The following is a 23,302-nucleotide window of genomic DNA, read 5'->3' as shown; positions in this document are numbered from 1 at the left end:
CCAGGTTGAAGCGGTATCTCTTGAATCGGTTTACGGACCATATGTTCTTTTTCCTGTAGCTGCTGACCCACCAACCGCCGTATCGTTTGCAATCGTTGCCGATGTTCTTTCACCCATAAAGTGATAGTTCACTCCATCAGCTCCTCTGGCTGTTCCAACTTCAACTCAATGATCTCTCGTCCAGCTCTTTCAAACAGCAGTAGATATGGGGTGTAACCCGTGGTGGAGTGGACCCGATTGTTGTAGGTCCAGACCAACTCTGTCAGGCAGTCTGGCCAGCATGCCTTCTTATCCTCCTCCAACGTCCTCAGCATTTGAAGTAGGGTTCGGTTGAAGCGTTCACATGCTCCATTGCCTTGAGGATGGTAAGGGGTGGTCCGGGACCACTCGATGCCATACAAACAATACAGTTCTTCCATCACCTTACCTTGGAAACATGCGCTTTGGTCAGAGTGGATGCGCTTTGGACACCCATACACTCAAATGAAGTCTTGACAGATGGCCCTCGCTGCCGACTCAGCAGTCTGATCTCTAGTCGGGGTGACTACTGCGAACTTGGAGAAATAGTCGGTCATCACCAGACAGTACTGTAGCCCTCGGGCCGAGTGTCCCACGAGGAAATAGTCGATCATCAAGACTTCTAGCGGTTCCTTAGTATGTATGGTCTGGATGGGTGCCCTTTGTTCGGTACTCTTAATGAGGTCGCATACCTGACATTGCCGGCAAGCCTCTTCCACCACAGACTCCAACCGGGGCAGTACACGTACCACTGTAACCATTGGTAGGTCTTTGTGGACCTGAAGTAAGTTCTGAATTCGTGGGCTTCTTTAGCCACTTCTTCAGCCATTCCTCCTGGGATGACCACCTGCCACCTTACTTCCATATTTTTTGGCTGTTGTCTCTTGCAATATAACACCGATTCTCACCCCTTAGCCTATACCACTGGTGTAAGACACTCTTCATCTCAGCGTCCAGACCATCTCTTTCTTGTTTGCCTGGCTTCCGCTTCTGAGTCACCCACCATTTCATCTGTCTCAGCCCTTCATTTTCATCCTGTACATGTCCCCATTCCTCATTGGTTCTCCCCAGGGATCGGGGTAGTGCGCAGGCCTCCCTACTTGACTGGACCGCAACCACTGGGGGACTAAACTTACGAAGTTCTGGGGTTTCTTCCTCTTCGATTTGTTCATCGAGATCCCCCACTGGAGTCTCCACTGTCACTCGTGACAGCTCGTCAGCATTTGCATTTTCAGTAGCAGAGCGTTAAAGGATGGTAAAGTCAAACTTGGCTAGGTGAGCCACCCACCGTTGTTCTAAGGCCCCCAATTTAGCATTCTCAAGGTGGGCCAGGGGATTATTGTCTGTTCGAACTTGAATCTTAGTCCCTGTCAGGAAGCCCACAAACTTCTCTGTCATTGCCCACACCAGGGCCAGGAGCTCTAACCGGAAAGAACTGTAATTGTGGGGGTTTCTTTTGCTGTCTCGCAGGGACCTACTAGCATACCCGATGACTCTCTCGTGTCCATCCTGTATCTGAGAAAGAACTGCACCGAGTCCATGAAGGCTACCGTCTGTGTACAACTGGATCGGTTGATCTGCGTAGGCCAAAATCGGGGCTGAAATTAGAGCATTCTTTATAGCCTGGAAGGCCTCATCTTGCCTCTGGGCCCAAGGGATGCACTAGTTCTTCGGCACTCCAGCCGTCCCCCTTAGCAGCTCATTCAGAGGACCCGCCATCTTTGCGAAGTCTTTGACAAACCGAAAGTAGTACCCGGCGAGTCCAAGGAAGGCCTAGAGTTCCCTCACTGTTCGAGGGACTGGCCACTTCTGGATAACAGCCACTTGTTCTGGTGAAGGTAGTACTCCATCTTGTGACACTATTTGGCCCAGGTACTCGATCTCCCTCTTGAAGATGTGGTACTTCTTTGGCTTCACCTTCAGGTTATGAGCCCCCAGTCTTCCGAGTACCTGTCCAAGCCGGGCAAGGTGTTCTTCGAACGAGGCAAAAAACACATTGATATCATCCAGATAGATCAGGGTAGCTTCAAAATTTAGGTCTCCCAAACACTTTTCCATCAGCCGTTGAAACGTACCAAGAGCATTGGAGAGCCGGAAGGGCATCCGGTTAAACTCAAACAATCCCATAGGGAGGATGAAGGCAGTTTTTGCTTTGTCTTTCTCTGCCACGGCTACTTGCCAGTATCCGCTTGCTAGATCCAAGGTGGAGAAATACTTGGCTTTCCCCAACGCTGTCAAGGATTCCTTGATGTGGGGTAAGGGGTACGAGTCACGAACAGTGCAGGCATTGAGTTTCCTGTAATCTACACAGAACCGAATGGTCCCATCCTTTTTCTTGACGAGCACCACCGGAGCCACCCAAGGGCTCTGACTACTCTGCACTACTCCTGAATCCAGCATTTGCCTCAGTAATGTCTTCACCTCTTGGTACATCTTGGGCAGGATCTGCCGGTATCATTCTTGAATTGGACGGGCATCCCAGGTCGATATCTTGTGCGTGATGGCTTCTGGGTCGCCCTCCCAGCGCTGTGGAGTACTCTGGGGCTGGTGGTGTGTTGCAGCCAAGATGGTGAAGCTCCCCACAGGTGAAGCTGTAGCCCCAGGGCAGTGTAGATGTGGAGTTAGAGGAGAGACACAAGCGGTGTGGAAGTTGGTACCCAGATGTAGCAGTGCTGGGTGTGTTGACACAAGAATCAATGGAGGACACCAGGGCTTGTAGTTCCAAAGCTTTACTCACAGTCTGTAGTACACACAGGTGCCTGCCTCCATACTGTGTCCTCCGGGTCAGAGGCTCAATCAACCTCCAGGTCAGATGGAGTGCTCCCTTCCAACGCTCCGTCAACATGTACCTTTCTGAACGTCTCCTCTTATAGCGCCTTTAAGTGTGAAGTACTCCTAGTATTGCATTACACTGGAGTGCCTCCTGACTGATGTTCCCAAGAACTCTACTTGTACGGCAGACAGCTGTAGCCTGTTTCGGGGACTCCTTGCTCCTGAGTCCCGGCTGTTATGAATGAGTCACCGAGGAGAAAAAAACAAAAAGCAAGCTAAGCCCAGAAAACCAGAGAGGTTGGTAACTAGCAGATTGCAGACCCCTGATCCTATCCACAACAACTAGCAGTAGCCGTGGAGCGTGCCTACGGTGGTCCTAGACGCCTCGTCACGGCCGGAGAACTAAATAAGCCTAAGGAAAGAAAGGGAAAATCTAAACTGCCCCAGAACAGACCCCAAAGCAATAGACAGCCCCCAACATGTATTGTCGGTGAAACAAGGTGAAAACACAGACACAGGTAGAAAGATAGGCTGAGCAAACGATGGGGCCCTCGCTAACTAGAAAGGACAGGAAAGAAAAGCTGCTGTCTGCAATCACGCAAAAAACCCTGCCAAAAAGAATGTCCAACACGTCTGATAGAAAAAGGCCCTGAAGGCGCCAGACTTCAAATCACTATATCATATATTCTGAAGACAGAGCAAAAGAGATCAACTGATCAGAGACAAAAATGGGGATTCAGCCCAGTCCCAGCCAGGGCTGGCTGAACACAAAAACTAAGTAAACCAGACAAAAACTCATATGAACAATAGCAGAGAAAACTTAGCTTTAGGAAGGCAGGAACCAAACTGGAAACCAGGAGCCACAGTCAGGAAAAATCACCAGCAAGAAACTAGGGAGTCGGCTGCCTTAAATCTAATCAGAAACTCCTGATGTCCAATCGCAGGCCTCTTCCTCAGGTGGCCGGTCTCTGCCATTTAGATCAGCTTCATTACCTCCCTTCACCAACAGAGGGAGTCCAGATAGAGAACTCACTACTCCTCTGTCAGCACAGCCAGCTCCATAACCCTCACCAGAAGCCAGAGGCAATCCCGAAAATGAGCTCACAACAGTACCCCCCCTTGAGGAGGGGTCACTGAACCCTCATCCATGCCACCGGGCCGATCAGGATGGGCCCGATGAAAAACACGAACCAATCTATCGGCATGAATATCAGAGGCAGAGACCCAAGAATTGTCCTCCTGGCCATAACCCTTCCACTTGACCAAATACTGGAGTCTCCGTCTAGCCAGACGAGAATCCAGTATTTTCTCTACCTCATATTCCACATTACCTTCAACCAATACAGGGTCAGGAGGTGCAGCCATAGGAACTACTGGCTCAACATATCTCTTCAACAGCGACTTATGAAACACGTTATGGATCCTAAACGTAACAGGAAGAGCCAATCGAAAAGAAACCGGATTAAGAATCTCCAAAATCTTGTAAGGTCCAATAAATCTTGGCTTGAACTTTGGAGAAGCCACCTTCATAGAGATATTCTTTGATGACAACCAAACCATATCCTCCCACTTTAAACCGGGGACCAATGGTCCTATGCCGGTTAGAAAACCGCTGGGCCTTTTCCTGGGAGAGAGACAACTTATCCACTACTTGGTCTCAAATCTGCTGGATTCTCTCTACCACAGTGTCAACACCTGGGCAGGCTGAAGATTCCACTTGCACTGAAGAAAATCGAGGATGAAACCCAAAGTTACAGAAAAAGGGCGATATCAAGGTGGCAGAACTAGCTCTATTATTTAAAGCGAATTTGGCCAAGGGCAAAAATGAAACCCAATCATCCTGATCAGCAGATGTGAAGCATCTCAAATAGGACTCCAAAGTCTGGTTTGTTCTCTCTGTCTGCCCATTGGTCTGAGGGTGAAACGCAGAGGAGAAGGACAACTGAATTCCCAGCTTGGAACAAAAGGCTTTCCAGAATCTGGAAACAAACTGAACTACTCTCTCCGATACAATGTTCTCAGGAATCCCATGCAACTGAACCACCTGTTGCAAAAATAAGGGTACCAACTCTGAGGAAGATGGCAACTTTGGGAGTGGTACAAGATGGATCATCTTAGAGAATCTATCACAAATCACCCAGATAACAGTCATTCTCTGAGAGACAAGAAGATCAGAAATAGAATCCATTGAAATATGGGTCCATGGCCTCTTAGGCACTGGCAAGGGCATCAACAACCCACTAGAGCGAGAACAGGGTTTAGACCAGGAACAAGTCCCACAGGACTGCACAAAATTCCTGACATCACGAGATAAGGCGGGCCACCAAAATGACCGACTCACCAAATCTCTGGTACCAAAAATACCTGGATGACCAGCCAATGCAGAGCAATGAACTTCAGGCATCACTCTCTTCCTCCACTGGTCAGGAACATACAATTTTCCCATAGGACAACGCTCAGGTTTGTTTTCCTGGAATTCTTCCAGAGCACGTCTCAAATCGGGCGAGATGACAGAAAGAACTACCACCTCACCTAGGATGGTAGTAGGCTTGGTCACAATAGGAGAATCAGAAAAGAAACTCCTAGAAAGGGCGTCTGCCTTAACATTCTTAGTGCCTGGAAGAAAGGAGACCACAAAATGAAAACGCGTAAAAAAACAAGGCCCACCTAGCCTGTCTAGGATTCAAGCGTTTGGCTGACTCAAGGTAAATCAAATTCTTGTGGTCAGTGAGGACCACAACTTGATGTCTAGCTCCCTCCAACCAATGTCTCCACTCCTCAAATGCCCATTTCATGGCTAACAATTCCCGATTCCCCACATCATAGTTGCGTTCAGATGGGGAGAACTTTCGGGAAAAGAAGGCACAGGGATTCATTTTAGACGTCACCGGATCTTTTTGGGACAAAACAGCTCCTGCACCAATCTCTGAAGCGTCTACCTCCACCTGAAAAGGAAGTGAGACATCAGGTTGCCGCAAAACCGGAGCAGAAGTGAACCTCCGCTTCAGCTCCTGAAAGGCCGAAACAGCCTCTGAAGACCAATTCAGCACATCAGCAACCTTCTTAGTTAAATCAGTCAGTGGTTTAGCAATACCAGAAAAATTAGCTATAAATTTACAATAAAAATTATCAAAACCCAAAAACTTCTGGAGAGCCTTCAAAGAAGTGGGTGGAACTCAATCATAAATGGCCTGTACCTTGGCCGGGTCTATTTCAATAGTTGACGGAGACAAAATAAATCCCAAAAATGAAATCCTCTGTACACCAAAAAGGCACTTCGATCCCTTAACATACAAGGAATTCTCCCTCAAAATCCGGAACACAGTCCGAACATGTTCCACATGAGAATCCCAATCCCTGGAAAAGATCAAAATATCATCCAGATAGATGATCAAAAACTTATCCACAAAGTCCCAGAAAATATTCATGAAGGATTGGAAGACAGAAGGGGCATTAGTGAGCCCAAAAGGCATCACCAGGTACTCAAAATGTCCCTCCGGAGTATTAAACGCCGTCTTCCATTCATCGCCATGCTTGATGCTTATAAGATTATACGCCCCCCTGAGGTCAAGCTTAGTAAACCAGCAAGCACCTTTAACTCTGGAGAATAAATCAGAAATCAGGGGTAATGGATACTGAAATTTAACCGTAATTTTGTTGAGGGAACGATAGTCAATACAAGGCCTTAATGAACCATCCTTCTTGGCCACGAAATAAAAACCCAGCACCTAAGGGCGAAGAGGATGGTCTAATATGACCCTTCTCCAACGACTCCTTAATATAAGATCGCATAGCCTCGTGTTCGGGTACAGATAAATTGAAAAGTCGACCCTTGGGAAATTTACACCCAGGTCTCAACTCAATTGCACAGTCATAACTCCTATGAGGAGGCAAAGACGCAGACTTGCTCTCACTAAATACATCATAAAAATCAGCCAAATAGTCAGGAACATCATGCGACTGGGGAGAGGTGGAGAAAACAGGAGTGACACCAAGAGCACACCGACAACCCCAACTCACCACAGACACAGATTTCCAATCCAAAACCGGATTATGGATTTGCAACCAGGGAAAACCCAGAACAATGGTATCATGTAAATTATGCAACACCAAAATTCTGCAATTTTCTTGGTGTTCTGGGGCGACCCGCATTATCACCTGGGTCCAAAACTGAGGTTTATTCTTCGCCAAAGGAGTAGCATCAATACCCCTCAAAGGAATAGGCGTCCGCAGAGGTGTCATAGGAAAACCACAACGTTTAGCAAAATCCAAGTCCATTAGATTCAAGGCCGCTCCTGAGTCCACAAAAGCCTTTGCGGAAAATGTGGATAAGGAGCAAATCAGAGTAATTGCTGAAAGAAACTTAGGTTGTACACCACCCACAGCAAATGTGTGTGCAAAACGTTTCTCTCGTTTAGGGCAGACAGAAATAACATGAGAGGCATCTCCACAGAAAAAACACAGCTTATTACGCCTTCTGAACTCCTGTTGTTGCGCCCTAGACAAAACTCCATCACATTGCATAGGTTCAGACATTTGTTCAAAATGTGGCAGCGCCTCCCGTGTAGTCTTGCGTTCACGTAATCGCCGATCAACTTGAATGGCTAATGACATAGAATCGTCAAGACCAGAGGGAACAGGAAATCCCACCATAGTATCTTTTAAAGTCTCAGACAAACCCTTCCGAAAGAGAGCTGCCAATGCACTATCATTCCATGTAGTAAGGACCGCCCACTTTCGGAATTTCTGACAGTATAACTCTGCAGGATCCTGACCCTGGTTCAATGCCAATAGGGCTCTCTCAGCTTGATCAATAGCATTAGGTTCATCATATCACAACCCCAAGGCTTGAAAAAATGCATCCACATTAGTCAAAACAGGATCTTCAGGTGTCAAAGAAAACGCCCAATCCTGGGGATCGCCGCGCAGCAAGGAGATGACAATTTTAACCTGCTGCGCAGAGCTCCCCGATGAGTTAGGCTTCAAGGCAAGAAATAATTTACAATTATTCTTAAAATTCAAAAATGTAGACCGATCCCCAGAAAACACATCAGGAGCAGGGATCCTTGGTTCAGCAGCATGTGAATGAGTGAGATAGGCGGAAATTCCCCGCACTTCAGCAGCGAGCTGCTCCACACGATCAGACAATTGCTTAATCTCCATCAAGGAGAAAAAGAAAAAAAAAAAAGAATCCTCCTACAGCCCCAGAGAAAAAGAGGAGAAAATATACATATATAAAAAAAAAAAATTCTGACACTTTTTTTTTTTCTTTTACAATTCTCTCCTGCTTTTGAGTACCCTAGAATCTGCGGTATGGCTGGTGATTCTGTTATGAATGAGTCACCGAGGAGAAAAAAACAAAAAGCAAGCTAAGCCCAGAAAACCAGAGAGGTTGGTAACTAGCGGATTGCAGACCCCTGATCCTATCCACAACAACTAGCAGTAGCCGTGGAGCGTGCCTACGGTGGTCCTAGACGCCTCGTCACGGCCGGAGAACTAAATAAGCCTAAAGAAAGAAAGGGAAAATCTAAACTGCCCCAGAACAGACCCCAAAGCAATAGACAGCCCCCAACATGTATTGTCGGTGAAACAAGATGAAAACACAGGCACAGGTAGAAAGATAGGCTGAGCAAACGATGGGGCCCTCGCTAACTAGAAAGGACAGGAAAGAAAAGCTGCTGTCTGCAATCACGCAAAAAACCCTGCCAAAAAGAATGTCCAACACATCTGATAGAAAAAGGCCCTGAAGTCGCTAGACTTCAAATCACTATATCAGCACTCAGGTATATTCTGAAGACAGAGCAAAAGAGATCAATTGATCAGAGACAAAAATGGGGATTCAGCCCTGTCCCAGCCAGGGCTGGCTGAACACAAAAACTAAGTAAACCAGACAAAAACTCATATGAACAATAGTAGAGAAAACTTAGCTTTAGGAAGGCAGGAACCAAACTGGAAACCAGAAGCCACAGTCAGGAAAAATCACCAGCAAGAAACTAGGGAGTCGGCTGCCTTAAATCCAATCAGAAACTCCTGATGTCCAATCGCAGTCCTCTTCCTCAGGTGGCCGGTCTCTGCCATTTAGATCAGCTTCATTACCTCCCTTCACCAACAGAGGGAGTCCAGATAGAGAACTCACTACTCCTCTGTCAGCACAGCCAGCTCCATAACCCTCACCAGAAGCCAGAGGCAAACCCGAAAATGAGCTCACAACACCCGGCTCACTATCCAAGTTGCTGTTGTGCCCCCAAGTCTTAGATGGGAGTAGTGCATTTACAGCCCACTACTCCACCGGTGTCTGCTGCAAGACAATTAGCATCCATACAACCTCGGGGACCGGGCCCCAGCCTTGCGCTTAGAACTTCTAGACAGGGTTCTCTCCTAACCCACGTCCTCTCTGTTCCCTTTTACTCCTTCGTTCCGTACTAATCTCTCTCTCTTATGGAAGATCAGGTTTCAGTTCAATATCTTTCTCCTTCTTTCCTTTTCCCGTGCCAGCAAACCCAGGTCACTGAGGTCTGCTGTAGCACCTCCTTCCTCCATCCCTCTTCCAGGGATCTTCTTTCCTCACTCCTCTCTGAGTGGCTTCCTCTCTCAGACTGACCTGTAATTCTAAACCTTCCCGCTCTTTTAGTATCCTCAACTCCACCCGCCTTCCAGCACATTTCGTGTTCCAAGCAGGGAGCCACCAAAGGTGCTCTGCTACACTCCAAGCAGGGAGCCGCAATGTGGCTTTGCTGAACTAGTCTGTTGTGTGGGGTGCGAGTGTTGGAGCGTGGTCAGGAGCCTCCAACCTACCTGGATGGTGGGGCACCACACCTCAGGAGGAGGTGCAGTACCTCTGTGGCGACTGAGTCTCAGGGGCGCCACACTTTGGTACAGCCAAAATCTTCAGTGTGACAGGCGAATGCGGCCTGATTTTCCCACAGCATAGCTTCTATCGCTTCTATCCATTTGATCAAGGATGACCCTGCCATTCCACTCCAAGGATGGCATCTCTTCGGCCCCCGCAGCAACAGCTAGGGTCCACCCCGCATCTTCTATCGGCGATAAAGACATCTCCTTCTGACTCACCACTTCACCCTTATGTAGGTACACCAGGATCAGATCTGTCCCTCGTGGCAAGGTGACCTCCCCAGGGCCCACGTTCAAAGCTCTTATGGACGACAGCTATCGTACGAGCTATCATGACTTCTTGGTCCACTCCTCCGCCTACCACAGGCTGAATAATCACTTCCAACCCGTCAAGGTTGCTATGAGTCCCCACTGGAAGGTGTAAAATACTTTCTCGCTCAGGAGGCAGGATTGCAGGCTCTTTCCCAGGGGTCCTAATGACCCCTCCTGTCTGATAAGACGGCACACTCTTCTGCGTCCCACAGACGCAGATCAGTCGCTGAAGGGCTTCTTGAGTAGGTTTGTGTGTAGCAGCCTTCTTCCAATAACTGGATCCACGTTTGGTAAACATAATCTGATCGAGTTCACATAGGATATTTACTCCCAGTACTACAGGCACATCATCTTTGATGGGCGTGGGGACTAGCAGGATCCCTTTTCTTCCCACTTCTTGCCCACAGATTTGAATATTCATCCACACGACCCCTGTGACTGGGATCGGTTGTTGATTGGCAGCAAACAACCGGATCAATGTCTCCTCTGGCTTGGCCAGGGCCTGAAAATGCTGCTTGAAATACGTTTCTGGCATCGTTGTCACTTGTGACCCGGTATCTATCAAGCAATCCACTGGAACACTCTCAGATTCAGCACGCAGGATAGGACTCCCAGCAATCAAGTATTCAATATGATACGGAGTGGCCTCTCTCCTCACCTCCCCTGCAGAGTGCCGCGTTGCTGCGGGGGTTGGTAGTTTAACGGTGGCTGTTGCTGGCTTTGAGCATAATTTCAACAGTCTCTGGCAAAATGCCCCCATCCTCCACATTCCCAGCATTGGATGCCTCTTCCTCACCGGGGGGCACCTCGAGCCTGCCCTCGTGCCCCCGTTGCTTGCCGGGAAGGAGCTTGCACCCACTGATCTCTTCTCGGTCAGGTGAAAGAATGGTTGTACGAGTATGATGGGTCAGACTGCTGTTCTCCCACGGCAGGCGTCAGGCAGGGCCGACAGGGGGCCGGCACAGCCGAGTAGGGACGTTCAGTAGACAGATCTCCCATTCTTTGCACCATCTGGGTTAGTTTGTCTTGCACATTGACAAGAGACCGCTGCAAGTCTTGCACCACCTGGACCAGCACCTCCTGATGGCTTAGGTCCCCTCTGGTATTGGCGCCCTGGACACACATCACCCCAGATGCATAACTGTCTTCTTTGCTTTGGGCCACTGCTTCTGCCAGGATTTGATGAAATGTAAGAGCCGGATCTGCCCGGACCCTTTCTGACAGTGCTCTCCTCAAGGATTGGCTGTGCAGTCCCAAAATGAATTTTTCCCGGAGTATCCGGTCCTTAGAGCCCATGCCACCAAATCCATCTGACTCCTTTCTCTGCACCTCTGCTAACACTTCTTGCAGTGCTGTCGCATACTGAGAGATTCCCTCTTCTTCCCACTGCAGTCTAGAGAAAAATTTGGTGCGGTGGTGTCATGCGCTAGCAGTCTCGCCTTAGATCTCTTCCAGGAACTTCACTAACTCCTTCAGGGTACTACAGGTGAGTTCTGGCTGTAGACAGACGTTTCTACGGGCCTCTCCCTCTAAGGCAGTCAAAGCAATGTCCACTTCAAGGTCTGTGCTGTTATAAATCTTCAGGGTGCTTTGCAGCCGGGACACCCATTCAGACAGGGGCATATTATTCCCGTAAAACTTTGGCAGCAGACTAATTATGGTGCCCACACGGAGTGTCCTTGCATTGGTTCCACCAATGCCCACAGCATCACCACTAACACTAGCATTCCCGCCGTTGCTGTCTGCTGCCTCCATCTTGGTGATAGTCGCCCTGCTCGCAGCCCCACTTGAAGCGATGGTCAGGGAAACCACCACAGTGCAGGGACACTATGGTACACAAGATGAGGTGCAAATAACAAAGGGTAAATTTATTGAAAGGCAAGGAATGTAGTGGATAGGAAGATGCAACAGGGGTATGCAATGACCAAAGATAATTTACAAGAGTGATATTCTTTAGCTGGGCCATCAAATAGCCCGGTGCTCAACTATTACAGATCAATATATTCTCCAACAGGCAAAACAACACAATAAACGCAGAATGATGCTACTCTAACTATAACCTACCTGGCCTCTGCTACGCAGACAACATGGCTGCCGTGCTCTGTCTATTGCAGCCTATCCTAGGCCCTAATATGTGCACAAACAGGGTTAAACTCACAGTAACTTTGGGGACTCAGTCCAGTCTCGGGGGCCCCCAAGTCCTGTACGATGGTACGCACGTCTATTTGGGAGCTCTGTGAAACGTGGTCTTTTCCTTGCTTGAGGATCCTGGAGATGCTCCTGGAAACTGTAGATTCTTTTCTCTGTCTCTTCGTGGCTTCTCACGGTAGCACAGGACAGCCACCTTTGTTATCCCACTGGAGTCTATACAATCTCACAAGTTCTGTCAGTCTCAGGCTGTGCGTCCTCTTCTCACAGCTCCAGGCACTGCAGCCCTCTGCAGAAATCTTCAGCTCAGCACGCACACACAGGAACAACCCCTCCTCTCTCCAGTCTTGGCAGAATAACACACAGTCTTTTGCAGGGGAGAGCAGAACGTATCATCAACCAGCCAAAGGGGATGCTGTCTCTTAAAGAGGCAGCATGTCTCTTACTGTCCATAGCAACACCACCCCCTTACACAGCAGCAGAAGAGGTGTAGACAGGGGACGCATTGGTGAGGAAGAAGGTCACGGACATGCCAACAGTCCAGAGCCAGGAGCATTCCCTGCAGAGACCCAGGCAGACATTGGACCTAGTGAGGCTGTTCCATTCGATTTAAATCGCAATATTACCTTCAACAAAAACATCCACTGTGCAGTCTGATGAAGGACTGATCGTTGCAGTGGAGATAGGGGTGACCACTGAGGAGTCAGCCATGACTATGGAGTCTGACTATAAATAGTTGGGATTAGGCTAGGAGGGCTGTGAAGTTGAAGACAAGATAGCAGGCATCACACCCAAGATGGGTGGCATAAGAAAGGAAGCTACCCCACTTGTGCCGGTTGCACATTGAGATGGAAAGGAAGTTCTGTGGGCCCTCGAAGGTGGCTAATGTCGAAGTGACAAGTCAAGCTTTGTGTGGTTCCTGCACTCCTGTTCCAGAGTTCCTGTCATGTTTGACCCTATAGGCCAAAAGTAATTGAAGCTGTGACTGTGCCAGTTCATAGTCTAGTGGCCTTTCCAGGTGACTAGGGGCGTTCCACACCCTCAACAAGGACTTTAGCCAATTAAAGACTGTATGTATCTTAAAAGACTTTATGCTTTCTTATAGGACCACTATGTTTGAGGAAGAAATGTTTTTGTGCCTAGAGACTATATTAGTCTTAGAGACTGTCTATAATATCACTAAGTTAGGACAATTTTTATGTTTTATCGTAAACCAAAGAAGAAAACAATAAGTTGTCAAGAAAACTATGCAGTAAAATGTATTTGCATTGTGTGGCTATTCTGCTTTATATTTCATACTTTTCAGTTCCTGGTTGCTTAGGTGGGTAACTGTTAGGCTGGAGTCACACTTAAAGTATAAAAATACGGACCGTATTGTATGGTCGTAATATGCAGAAATGTTCCCTTAACAGTGATCCGTATGTCATCTGTTGTCAAGGTGTGGTCGCGTATTTTGCGCATGTAACAATCCGTATGAAATCCGTATGGCATCCGTATGCCGAGATTTTCTAGCAGGCTTGCAAAATGGACATATAATGGAGCCCAATGACAAGTTAAAACCCAAACGAAAGAATAGATATATATACACATAGAATATATATATATATATATATATATACACACATGTCATTGAGACACATATATATATATTTATATTTCATAGAGTTCTACATAGCAGAATAGTCGCTAAATCAATTGCCGGCTTCTGTAAAATCAATACAAAACCCGACATGAAATGACACATGTAAACCATTTCATTTCATTTAGTTTTTTATATGTTTTTGACTAATAATTAGATTAGGGTTTGTGTGTAAAATTATGCAGTCAGATAGTGGGACTACTGCACTCCCAGGAAAACCCATTTACTTCTATTGCGGGATGCAATCCGATTTCCGATTCCAATCGCAGTATGCTGCAATTTTTTTTCCAGTCTGATAGTGATCTGATCCGAGCGGGAAAAAAACACAGATGAACACACAATGATAGAATAACATTGGTCCGAATTCAATCCGATTTTTAATCGCATTTGTCAGATTTCATCACAAGTGACAATGAGCCCTAACAGTGCTAACCACTTGAGCCACCAAACTACTCAAGAGCTCTAGCCTTCATAAACAAAAAAGGAATAATAAAATGTGGAGCGTAAGCATTAAAAAAATATTTAATTGGAACTTTAAATTAAATTATGAAAACTCTTGATCGTGCACACTTGATCGTGCACACTAACAGTGCAAGTGCATATGATGGGGAAAAAAAGGCATACAAAAACAGCACATTATACCAAGTGTCAGACATTTTTTGCTTTTAGTTATACAGGTACCTGAGACTTGTTTTCTTAGTTTACCCATAAACACAGTATGACATACATGTATCATGTGTGGAGAGGGCTCAGTAGATGAGCTTTTTCCACACGCAGCAGATACTGGTTATATTAAATAGCCAGCATCTGTCTTTAACAGTCAGAGCTGAATTTCAGCCGCAGCTGTTAACTTTAAAAATGCCGCTGTCAATGTCTGACAGCAGCATGTAAATGAAACACACACTGCTGCTCGCGTGTTCTGGCGCAGTTCAGAGCTCTGTGATGCAATCGCAAGGCCATCTTAGTCCTCCTCTGAAGCTCATCACTGTCAAACTTTTGACTTTCTGCTATTATACTTATGGTTGTACCTCAACTAGAAAAAAACAGAGTAGCAAAGAACCACCGAAAAATAAATATGCAAATAGTTTTTATTAGAAAATCACATAAACTAGACACAATACATATAAATATAACAGGAGAATAAATGGAGGAGACATGACGGTAGGCAAAGAGAAGGCTGAGGGTGAGTGCAGCACCCCCTAGGGCCGGGGTTACTCTGTCCTGGTCCGGTAGATCCTTCAGGGGATATGTCACGGCAGCAGTGACCCAGTCCGTGACCCTGGGCGTGCAATGTAAATAAAAGATGGGGGTAGTAGTTGATGGGGAAAAACATTCGTGACGCCACCCGTGGTGTTCGGCAATGAAGGTGATGATAGCCGATGCTGCAAAAGAGACTGCTGGGGCTGTTGGTGATGCAGCAGAGTTGTTACTGCTCTCCACAGGTAGAGCTAGGCCCCAGGGCAGTTCTAGATGTAAAAGATGATCATGGTGGTTGTGGTGCAAAGCAGGTGACGCTGTAAATAAATTGGAGGTCACAGTGGAGTGCAGTTTCCACACTTTTACTTACAGTTCTCCAGTTACAATCCCCAGCCAGGGTGCTGTGTCCTCCGGGTTGGTGGTCCAGCCAGCTCTCAGGTAATTTGGGGTACACCGTGTCAGAAGAAAACAGCAAAAAAGCAGAGAGGTTTACTCGCCAGGCCTCCAGACAAACGCACTATCAGGATGCAGTGGACCCATATAATTAAGATGGCCTTGTAAACTGTGGCCTTGTAAACTGCGGCGTCTGTTCACATGGCATGCATTTTGATAGCGCTGGGCAGCCCGCCTGAGCTAATAGAAGGGTGTCACTACTAGGCTGTTAACCTGGATGCTGTGCATGGCCATAGTGAGAACAGCGCCGCATACAAGTTTTTTATTGTGCATTAACATACCAAGCAACCGCCCCCTCCATGTACTGGTAGGCTGCGAGCGGTTGTTTCATCGGTATTCTTGCACCTGTGTTGCCATCTTAATTATATGGGTCCACTGCATTTGTCTGGAGGCCTGGACGGGTAAACCTCTCTGCTTTTTTGCTGTTTTCTTCTATTATTGGAGGATTTTTAAGTCCTCTTTTTGTGCTATTTCAGTACACCGTGTCAGAACCCCCTTCAGATGTTCCTTCCCTGGCAGTCTCACTGTGCCGGCTCCCTCCTCTCTTGCCCTGCAACTTCACACACCGTGTCCCACGTCAGCAGCCTCGGATCCTGTTGGGCAACATTGTTTTAGTTCCCTTGATCCTATCTGGCTGCCTTTTCAGCGAATGTATATGGAGTTGGCTGTAGCACATACAGTCGCTACAGCCTCCGGTTTTCTAGCTGAGTCCTTAGTTTCCTCACTAGTCTGGGACCTGGTCCCTCCACCCAACTACAGTCGACGTGGATTCGGGCGCCACAGGTGGATTCTTCACTTCCCGTGCCCCTAGGACCTCTTCTTTCTCTCTTCCACTGAAGCTTATCTTTCTGTTACTTCTATCTTTCCTCTATCTTTCTACTGTCTTCTGGTCTAGGGACATGTTTCTCTCTGCTCAAGTCCCCAGCACCAACTGCCTCTTTTCCCTCCAACTGTCACTTCCTTCAGCTCCCCCTACTACTTTCTCCACCCACACCCTCTACCTCACTCCTCCCGAGCCCTGAGAGGTACAGTGTTGTATGTAAGTGTCTGGGTTCTGGGTAGTGCCCCCTCCTTACCTGAGAGCGGACTACCACACCTCTAGCTGAGGTGCAGTACCCCTGTGGCAACTGAACTCTCAGGGGCGCCACATGAATATAAGACCTGGGGAAGTGACATAAAAAAGCATCACAATAAAGGTGCATACAAATGGCACCAAGTAGGAGATACTGTAGATAATTGTAGGTTATACCTCTGTACCAATAACATAAAATTCCATAGAAGAAGCACCTGCTTACCCATGGTAGGTCAAGACTGCTACAGCCTTCCTTGCAGCCCCAGATGCGCGTTTCGCTTGCTTGCTTTATCAAGGGGGAGTGGTTGTACCTTTCCCCCTTGTCCAATCATTCAGTGACATATCATTGTACACTTGTGTGTAAGTATAATTATTGGTTGTGTGGTGTGACGGGTGGTCACGTGGTTAATGGGAGGTATATGTCACATGGATGGATGCTCCCTGCGATGCAACCCGGAGTATTTTGTCTATAGTGTACATGAGCACTAAAGATGTCATTTAGTGCACTGGGTCCGGGTTGCGGGTAGCTATGAGAGATGGGAGGGTATGGCAACCCATATTGCCTCACCTTTGGGTGAGGGTACGGACTGTACCCCATTTTGCCTGAAGATGTGTGTATGTTCAGGACCTGTGGTGAGGTCCTGACCATGTGACCAGCTCATGTGATCCATACCTCACCTATGGGTGTGGTTACACGGCTATGTAATTGAGATGTTTAGCACATGTGAGTGAGTGTGAGGGAGTCTGTCAGAGTGTGGACAGACTTCCATGTGTCCAGGTGGGACACTGCAGAGTGGTCTGTGTTCTAAGGAAGGAGAAGCCTTCCTGTGTCTGCGGCTGCAGATAGAGCTCTGCTATGGACTTTGCCCTGGCCTGTGTGCACAGGACCTGAGGGAACACAGCCCAGCTAAGGACTCTTTATGTTACTTTTGACTGCTGTGAAGGCTGGAAACCGTGTTTTGTTACTGTGAGGTTTATGGAGCAAATAAACCGAAAGGAATCATTTTAACTCTGAATGTGCCAGTGTTTACCTCCAAGACCTGCAAAGTGGGTAATCCCCGTCCACTCACATGGTGGAACGCTACAGTTGTTTATTTAACAATGTATTACATTAGGATTTCTTGATATTGGATTTCAAATTGGAAACTGAGGGTTGCAATCTGAGGAATGTATAGTTCAATGTTATTTACATGCAATCTATGTGTTAGTAGATATTAAAATCAATATTGCCGTCATCTAACACAAGTGTGGTCACCAAAAGTCTATGCTCAGATTTCCATATAAGTATAAGTCAAAGACAGACTTTGTACATCTCATTGTGTTATTGAGAACCAGAACTAGGCTCATACTTCATCATTGCTTCAGTGAGGTGGCTCCATCACAATCTCTGTCAATTCTCAAATAAAATAATGGTCTAGCAAACAGAAGCCATTATAGTGAATGCCACAATCTGTATCTGTGGGATGTGTTCTTTCAAGGAGTTCTGTTTTTCTGTTCCTATAATTAAACAGGGAACTGTCCGGCCTTAAGCTACAAGTATGCAGTTACACTTTATCCAGCAAAAAAGGAAAAAAAAACATGCGGCACTCACCAGATTGCAGTGTAACCAGAGTCCCGTGGAAGAGTCTCTGACTCGAAATGGCCGTTGTCTGTCTTTGATCCCGCATGCCTCTGTTCTTCTTCCCTAAAAACCGCTGTCCATGCCGAATATGGTAAAATATAGAACTCTGGTTACACTGCAATCTGATGAGTGCTGCATTTTTTTTTCCTTTTTTACTGGATTCCCATGTTGTTTATTTCATGCTGCGCACCAACTTTTGATTGCAAATTTTTTCTGCCACTTGGTCTGTCAAGAAGGGATGTGATCAGGACACAGCCAAACGAGAAGTACCTGAGTGCTGTTCTTTTCTAGTCTGCATCTGCTCAGTTACACTATATGTCACTGCATAATGTGAATATTCTCCAGCGTCTGCACCAGGAGCAGGGGGCGCTGACCGCTAGTATGCAATTTGTATACATGGAATTACATGCCAACTAGTCATGTGCATTGAGCGAGGCTGGACATGTTTAGTCGGAATGTGGCTAGAAGTATGCGGTCACTTGACCGTCTGCTCCCGTCGTGGGCACTGAAGAATCCTGACAGTGCGCGTACTGAAAGGATTCACAAGTCTGCAGTCAAATAGAGGGAATGGACTTTGCAACATGGGTTTCTTTGGATTAAATTTATTTGTAAAAGTGATTGTCCTTTTCAATGATGATTTTTTTCTCTTTTCTTTTTTATAATAGACAAGTAGACCATCCCTCCTCCTGATAGGTGTAGACATGTCTTCTGATCCCACCACACCAACGCAACCCCTGCAGTCCCCGAAGTCACCAGTAGCTCCGTCATACCCATTCCACCGAGAAGGGAGTCGACTATGGGAGAGGAGTCACCTTTTTCTAGGAGAACTGCCAAGCCCTCTACCAACTAAGAGAACTCGTACATATTCAGCGTATGTATTTAAAAAAAATAAAAAAAATCAGCATTGATGTAATGTACAGCTCTAACACTTTGTGGTTTTGATTTTCTAAAATTGGTAATTGCATGTAAGTTACCGTAAATGAACATTTCAACACTAAATTATACTATTAGAGTGCGTCCATGATGAGAAGCCCAGGGCTTATCCTCTGCAAGTCCCATTCTGAAATGAATTACATTAGCATAGGTAATAAAATGTACCATTATATTCTAACATTTCACAAATTAATGTTGCCATGTCAATGATGCTAGCTGTAATTTACATCCCGCTGCAAAACTATGTAGCAAAAATAACTCTTAACTTGTTTATTTTTTAACCATTTACAATGACTATCAAAAGTCTACACACCTTGTTAAACTGCCCTGTTTTGTCATATAAAAAAATACCAGAAAGAATCATTTCAGAATTTTTTCCACCCAATGTCATCCATATCCTGTACAAATCTGTTCAAATAAAAGGAAATCATTTTACGGGGAAAAATTTGAAATAACAAAACTAAAATAATGTACTTAAATAAAGGTATAAGTGTTTCTCCAAGGCATTAACTTTACCCTGGGACTCTATGAAGACAGTCATCAAGAAGGGGTTTAAAATTGGCACAATGGTGAAAATACATATAATGGGATGTCCTTCAAAGATTGATGAAAACATGAGAAGAAAATTGGTTTGGGAGGCTGCCAATAGGTCTACAGCAATGTTAAGGGAACTGCAGGAATTTCTGGAAAGTACTATTTATACACTGCAGGAGCCAACAATCTCCAGTATTAGTCTTTTATGTCCGACCTGTGGAGTAGCGTGACAAGATGGAAGCATTTTCTTACATATAAAAAAACATCCAAGCCTGGCTATGTTTTGCTAAAACCTATGTTAAGTCTGCCTAAAACATGTGGGGGAAAAATGTATGCCTGATGAGAACAAGGTTGACCTTTTTGGCCATATTTCCAAAAGGTATGTTTGATGCACATCTAACACTGTGCATCACGTAAAGAGCACCATACCCACAGTGAAGCATTGTGAAGGCACCATTCTGCTTCGAGGTTGCTTTTTGATAGCTAAAACTCGGCCTTTAGTCAAGGTGGAGAGAATTATGAACAGTCCCAAATATCAGTCACTATTGCATCAAAACCTTGAAGTCTTTGTAAAAAAGCTGAAGATGAAGAGAAATTTCATCTTTCAGCATATGGAATCCAGGTAGCGTGTCAATGAATGCATTGCTGATGAATGTAGCCTGATAATCCATTTATTTTACAAAGGCTTTATTTTGTCAGGGTTTTAAAAGTCAATGCGTTTCAAAGTCATATACGGGACTTCTTCATTAGCACAAAACCTATAACAACTGGCAATGGAGTCTGATAAATGAGTAGCAGTACCAATCCCCTTTTAGGGCTTTTCTCAGAAGAGTAACAATGAAGGTTCTTAGCGCATAAATTGGACAATTCATGTATGCCCATCAACCAAGGCAAAGTGACCTCCCTCTGATTGCCCATCCTGTATATGATTTCGAAGCGTGTTGACTTTTAAAACTTGACCAATAAAACCTTTGCAAAATATATCGATTATCGGCCTACATTCATCAGGAGCGCACTCATTGACACGCTACCCAGATTCTGTACCTGTCTGTCCTTTTGGATCTGTGTCTTGCAGTGGATGATACATGCTGAACATGTTCCATGAGTGCAACCCCGCCAGGTGAACAGATTCCTTTCTGCATTATTGTGGTGTTTATCAGTTAAAACCCTATTGCTCTCTATTTGTTCTCCCAGTTTGTTCCATACTTACCTTTCAGCATAAGGATATGAATCCAGTTGAAAAGCGCTGAACACATGATTTGGAGCACTACTGCAAGGACAAGTGGGCAAAGATTGCCAATCCTAAATATGCCATGCAGATAGACTCCTATTCAAAAAGACTGAATGCTGCCCTGTCATAGATTCAAATGTTACTACAAAAAAATTAGTGTAGGTGTGCGCATATTTATGCAATCACATTTTTTAAATTCTTTATTTTTCATTTTCCAGCTGAAATTATTTTTGTTTTTCAGTTGTATTGTACTGATTTATAGGTTACATTAAAGGAGAAAAAAGTTCAGAAATGATTCTTATTGTTATAATTTTTTTTACATGACAAAAAACCTTTAACAGGGTGTGTAGAGTTTTTATATCCACTGTATACTACAAGGCTATTTACAACACGGTACATAGTAATGCACTCCCCAGCTAGGACGCACTTCATGTCTGGCGTCCACTTCCCTTCTCACTACATCCCCTCGTGCTCTCCTATACTATATTTAGTGCATATAGCGCCTACTGCTCTCTGTCTCCGCCACAACCTGGGCACAGGTATGCTATTGAGTAGGTGCAATTATGATAGATTTTTTTTTTATTCCTCTATGTGGTCATGTAATCTCCTCCATTTTGTTTTTATGCATTGAGATCTTACCCTTTTAGCTCACTCCGTACCGTCTTGACCGTGCGATTATCATTGTTTCAGTTCGGTTTATGTATTTCCAATGTTCTCTACTTCCCTCTATTTGCTTCTATTTGAGAGTCACCGCATCCTTTGCACTCCCCTGTATTCTGCTATCTACCTTCCCCACTACCCTAACTTCTCCTGCAGTTTTGGGGTTCACCCTACCCTATGTAGGTTCCCCAAACCCATCCCCTCCACACCCTCACCCCTTTTTTCTGTCACAATTAATGTTATAAATATCAAGGTTGGCCCCCGACTTTGTCCAATTTTTTAATATTGGCCCTCTGTGAATTGGCGTTTTTACGTCCCGGCTTTATAGGGTCCTCTTTACCTACTGCTATTTTTGTTACTACAATCTTGCCTCTATTGCGGTTGCATTTTTTTCCAAAGAAATAAACATTCCTAAACTGAAAGTCGGTATCTTAAAAAAAGTAAAGATGTAAAACTGAGACGCATCCTAAAATGTGTGAACAGACGTTCTACATGACCACTGGAGCCATTGACCAAAGCAGCAAAACACAGCAAACGGACACGTGTGAACACTCCCTATGTTACAAAAAACGAATTCCATACAATATGGATCTTGAGCTTACAGAGAGCGTCTTCTGCTCTAAGCTGTTAATCGCTTCCAAGGATATTGTGAAACTATTTCAGAATGCTGATGTGCCAGTAACATGTGAGAACATGCATTCATGTGTATTTAGTTGACTCTGAGCTGAAAAGAAGGAAAGTAAGTTCTGCAAATCTCAGGTCACATGGGTAGCCACATAGTTTCTGTTAAAATGTCAAGACTTTCTGATGTTTGGTTTAATCTTTAAGATTGGAGAACGAAACAAAAAAATAAATACGAATAATACAAAACAACAACTCACACACCAGACAAAGAAGGTGCATCGTTGCAGATAGTTGGGCATTGGTTATCCTTTGCTGAAATTAAAAACAATTTGTAGATAAAATAACATAGATAAATGTTGAACTATGTGTTAAATTTGCACGTAAAAACTTTTCACAGGTTTGGGCTGAAAGTCTGCAGTCTCTAAATCCTCACAACTTGTACACTGCATGCTGTCAGGATCCTCCAGTGCCGGCGGCAAGAGCGGGTGGTCACGTTTTCTGCAAGTATGCGATTTGCATACATGTGGTCATATGCCGACTAGACATGTTCGGGCCTTGTCAATTCACTTGTATTGAGCAAGGCTGCACTTGTCTAGTCTGAATGTAGGCGGAAGTATGCAAATTGCTTACTTGTACTCTTATGATTGTCACTGGAGAATCCTGACAGCTTGTGGTGTGCACGCTGTGAGGATTCAAGAGTCAGCAGTCACATGGACATTCATCTCAAACTTAGACAACCCCTTTAAGGTATATTCCATTAGTGGGACAATAGTCACCCTATTATCCTACATTTCTCATCAGCACTGCAAGAGCTTCTGCAGGACCAATCTACAAGGGTGTGTGCAAGCAGTTCTCCCGTTCCCAGGGCCATGGGTTCATCATCCCTGAAAATGGAACAGAAGACATATTTGTACATATTTCTGAGTAAGTGTTCTTTACTGTGTCATATTCATTCACAAAGTAAGTTTATTAGATTATGTGATAATGGATATGATTACCTAATCTCACTCTATATTGCCAATATTCAATGAAGTCCACACGGCCACGCAATAACTGTACGTATAAACCTGTTTATAACATGTAAAATTAAGAAACAAATCCTAAAAGAATCCTTTTTTTGCAAATCTGTAAATGCATTTTACTTCCAACAGGAAATAAAGATTAATAATGATGAGGATTTCCCACAAATAACATTTATCACCTATGCACCAGTTTTCCTAAACTTTGCTGAAACCC

At 45.3% G+C, this 23,302-nt stretch overlaps 1 protein-coding gene across 4 annotated transcripts in view; it reads left to right on the top strand.

Moving 5' to 3' along the window:
- Positions 1-23,302, top strand: part of CSDC2 (cold shock domain containing C2) — a 133,639-nt gene that overhangs the window by 97,700 nt on the left and 12,637 nt on the right. For all 4 annotated transcript variants that reach the window (XM_073549430.1, XM_073549431.1, XM_073549432.1 and 1 more), the window contains exons 2-3: positions 18,750-18,955; positions 22,868-22,990. In XM_073549430.1, coding sequence (XP_073405531.1) covers positions 18,786-18,955; positions 22,868-22,990 — 293 coding nt within the window. In that variant the 5' untranslated portion in view covers positions 18,750-18,785. The remainder of the gene's footprint in view (positions 1-18,749; positions 18,956-22,867; positions 22,991-23,302) is intronic.

The sequence above is a fragment of the Dendrobates tinctorius genome, unplaced genomic scaffold (assembly GCF_039654945.1).
Source record: "Dendrobates tinctorius isolate UK_male_01 unplaced genomic scaffold, ASM3965494v1 ptg000159l, whole genome shotgun sequence".
NCBI classification, from domain to species: Eukaryota; Metazoa; Chordata; class Amphibia; order Anura; family Dendrobatidae; genus Dendrobates; species Dendrobates tinctorius.
This window is presented reverse-complemented; position numbering and strand designations above follow the sequence as displayed.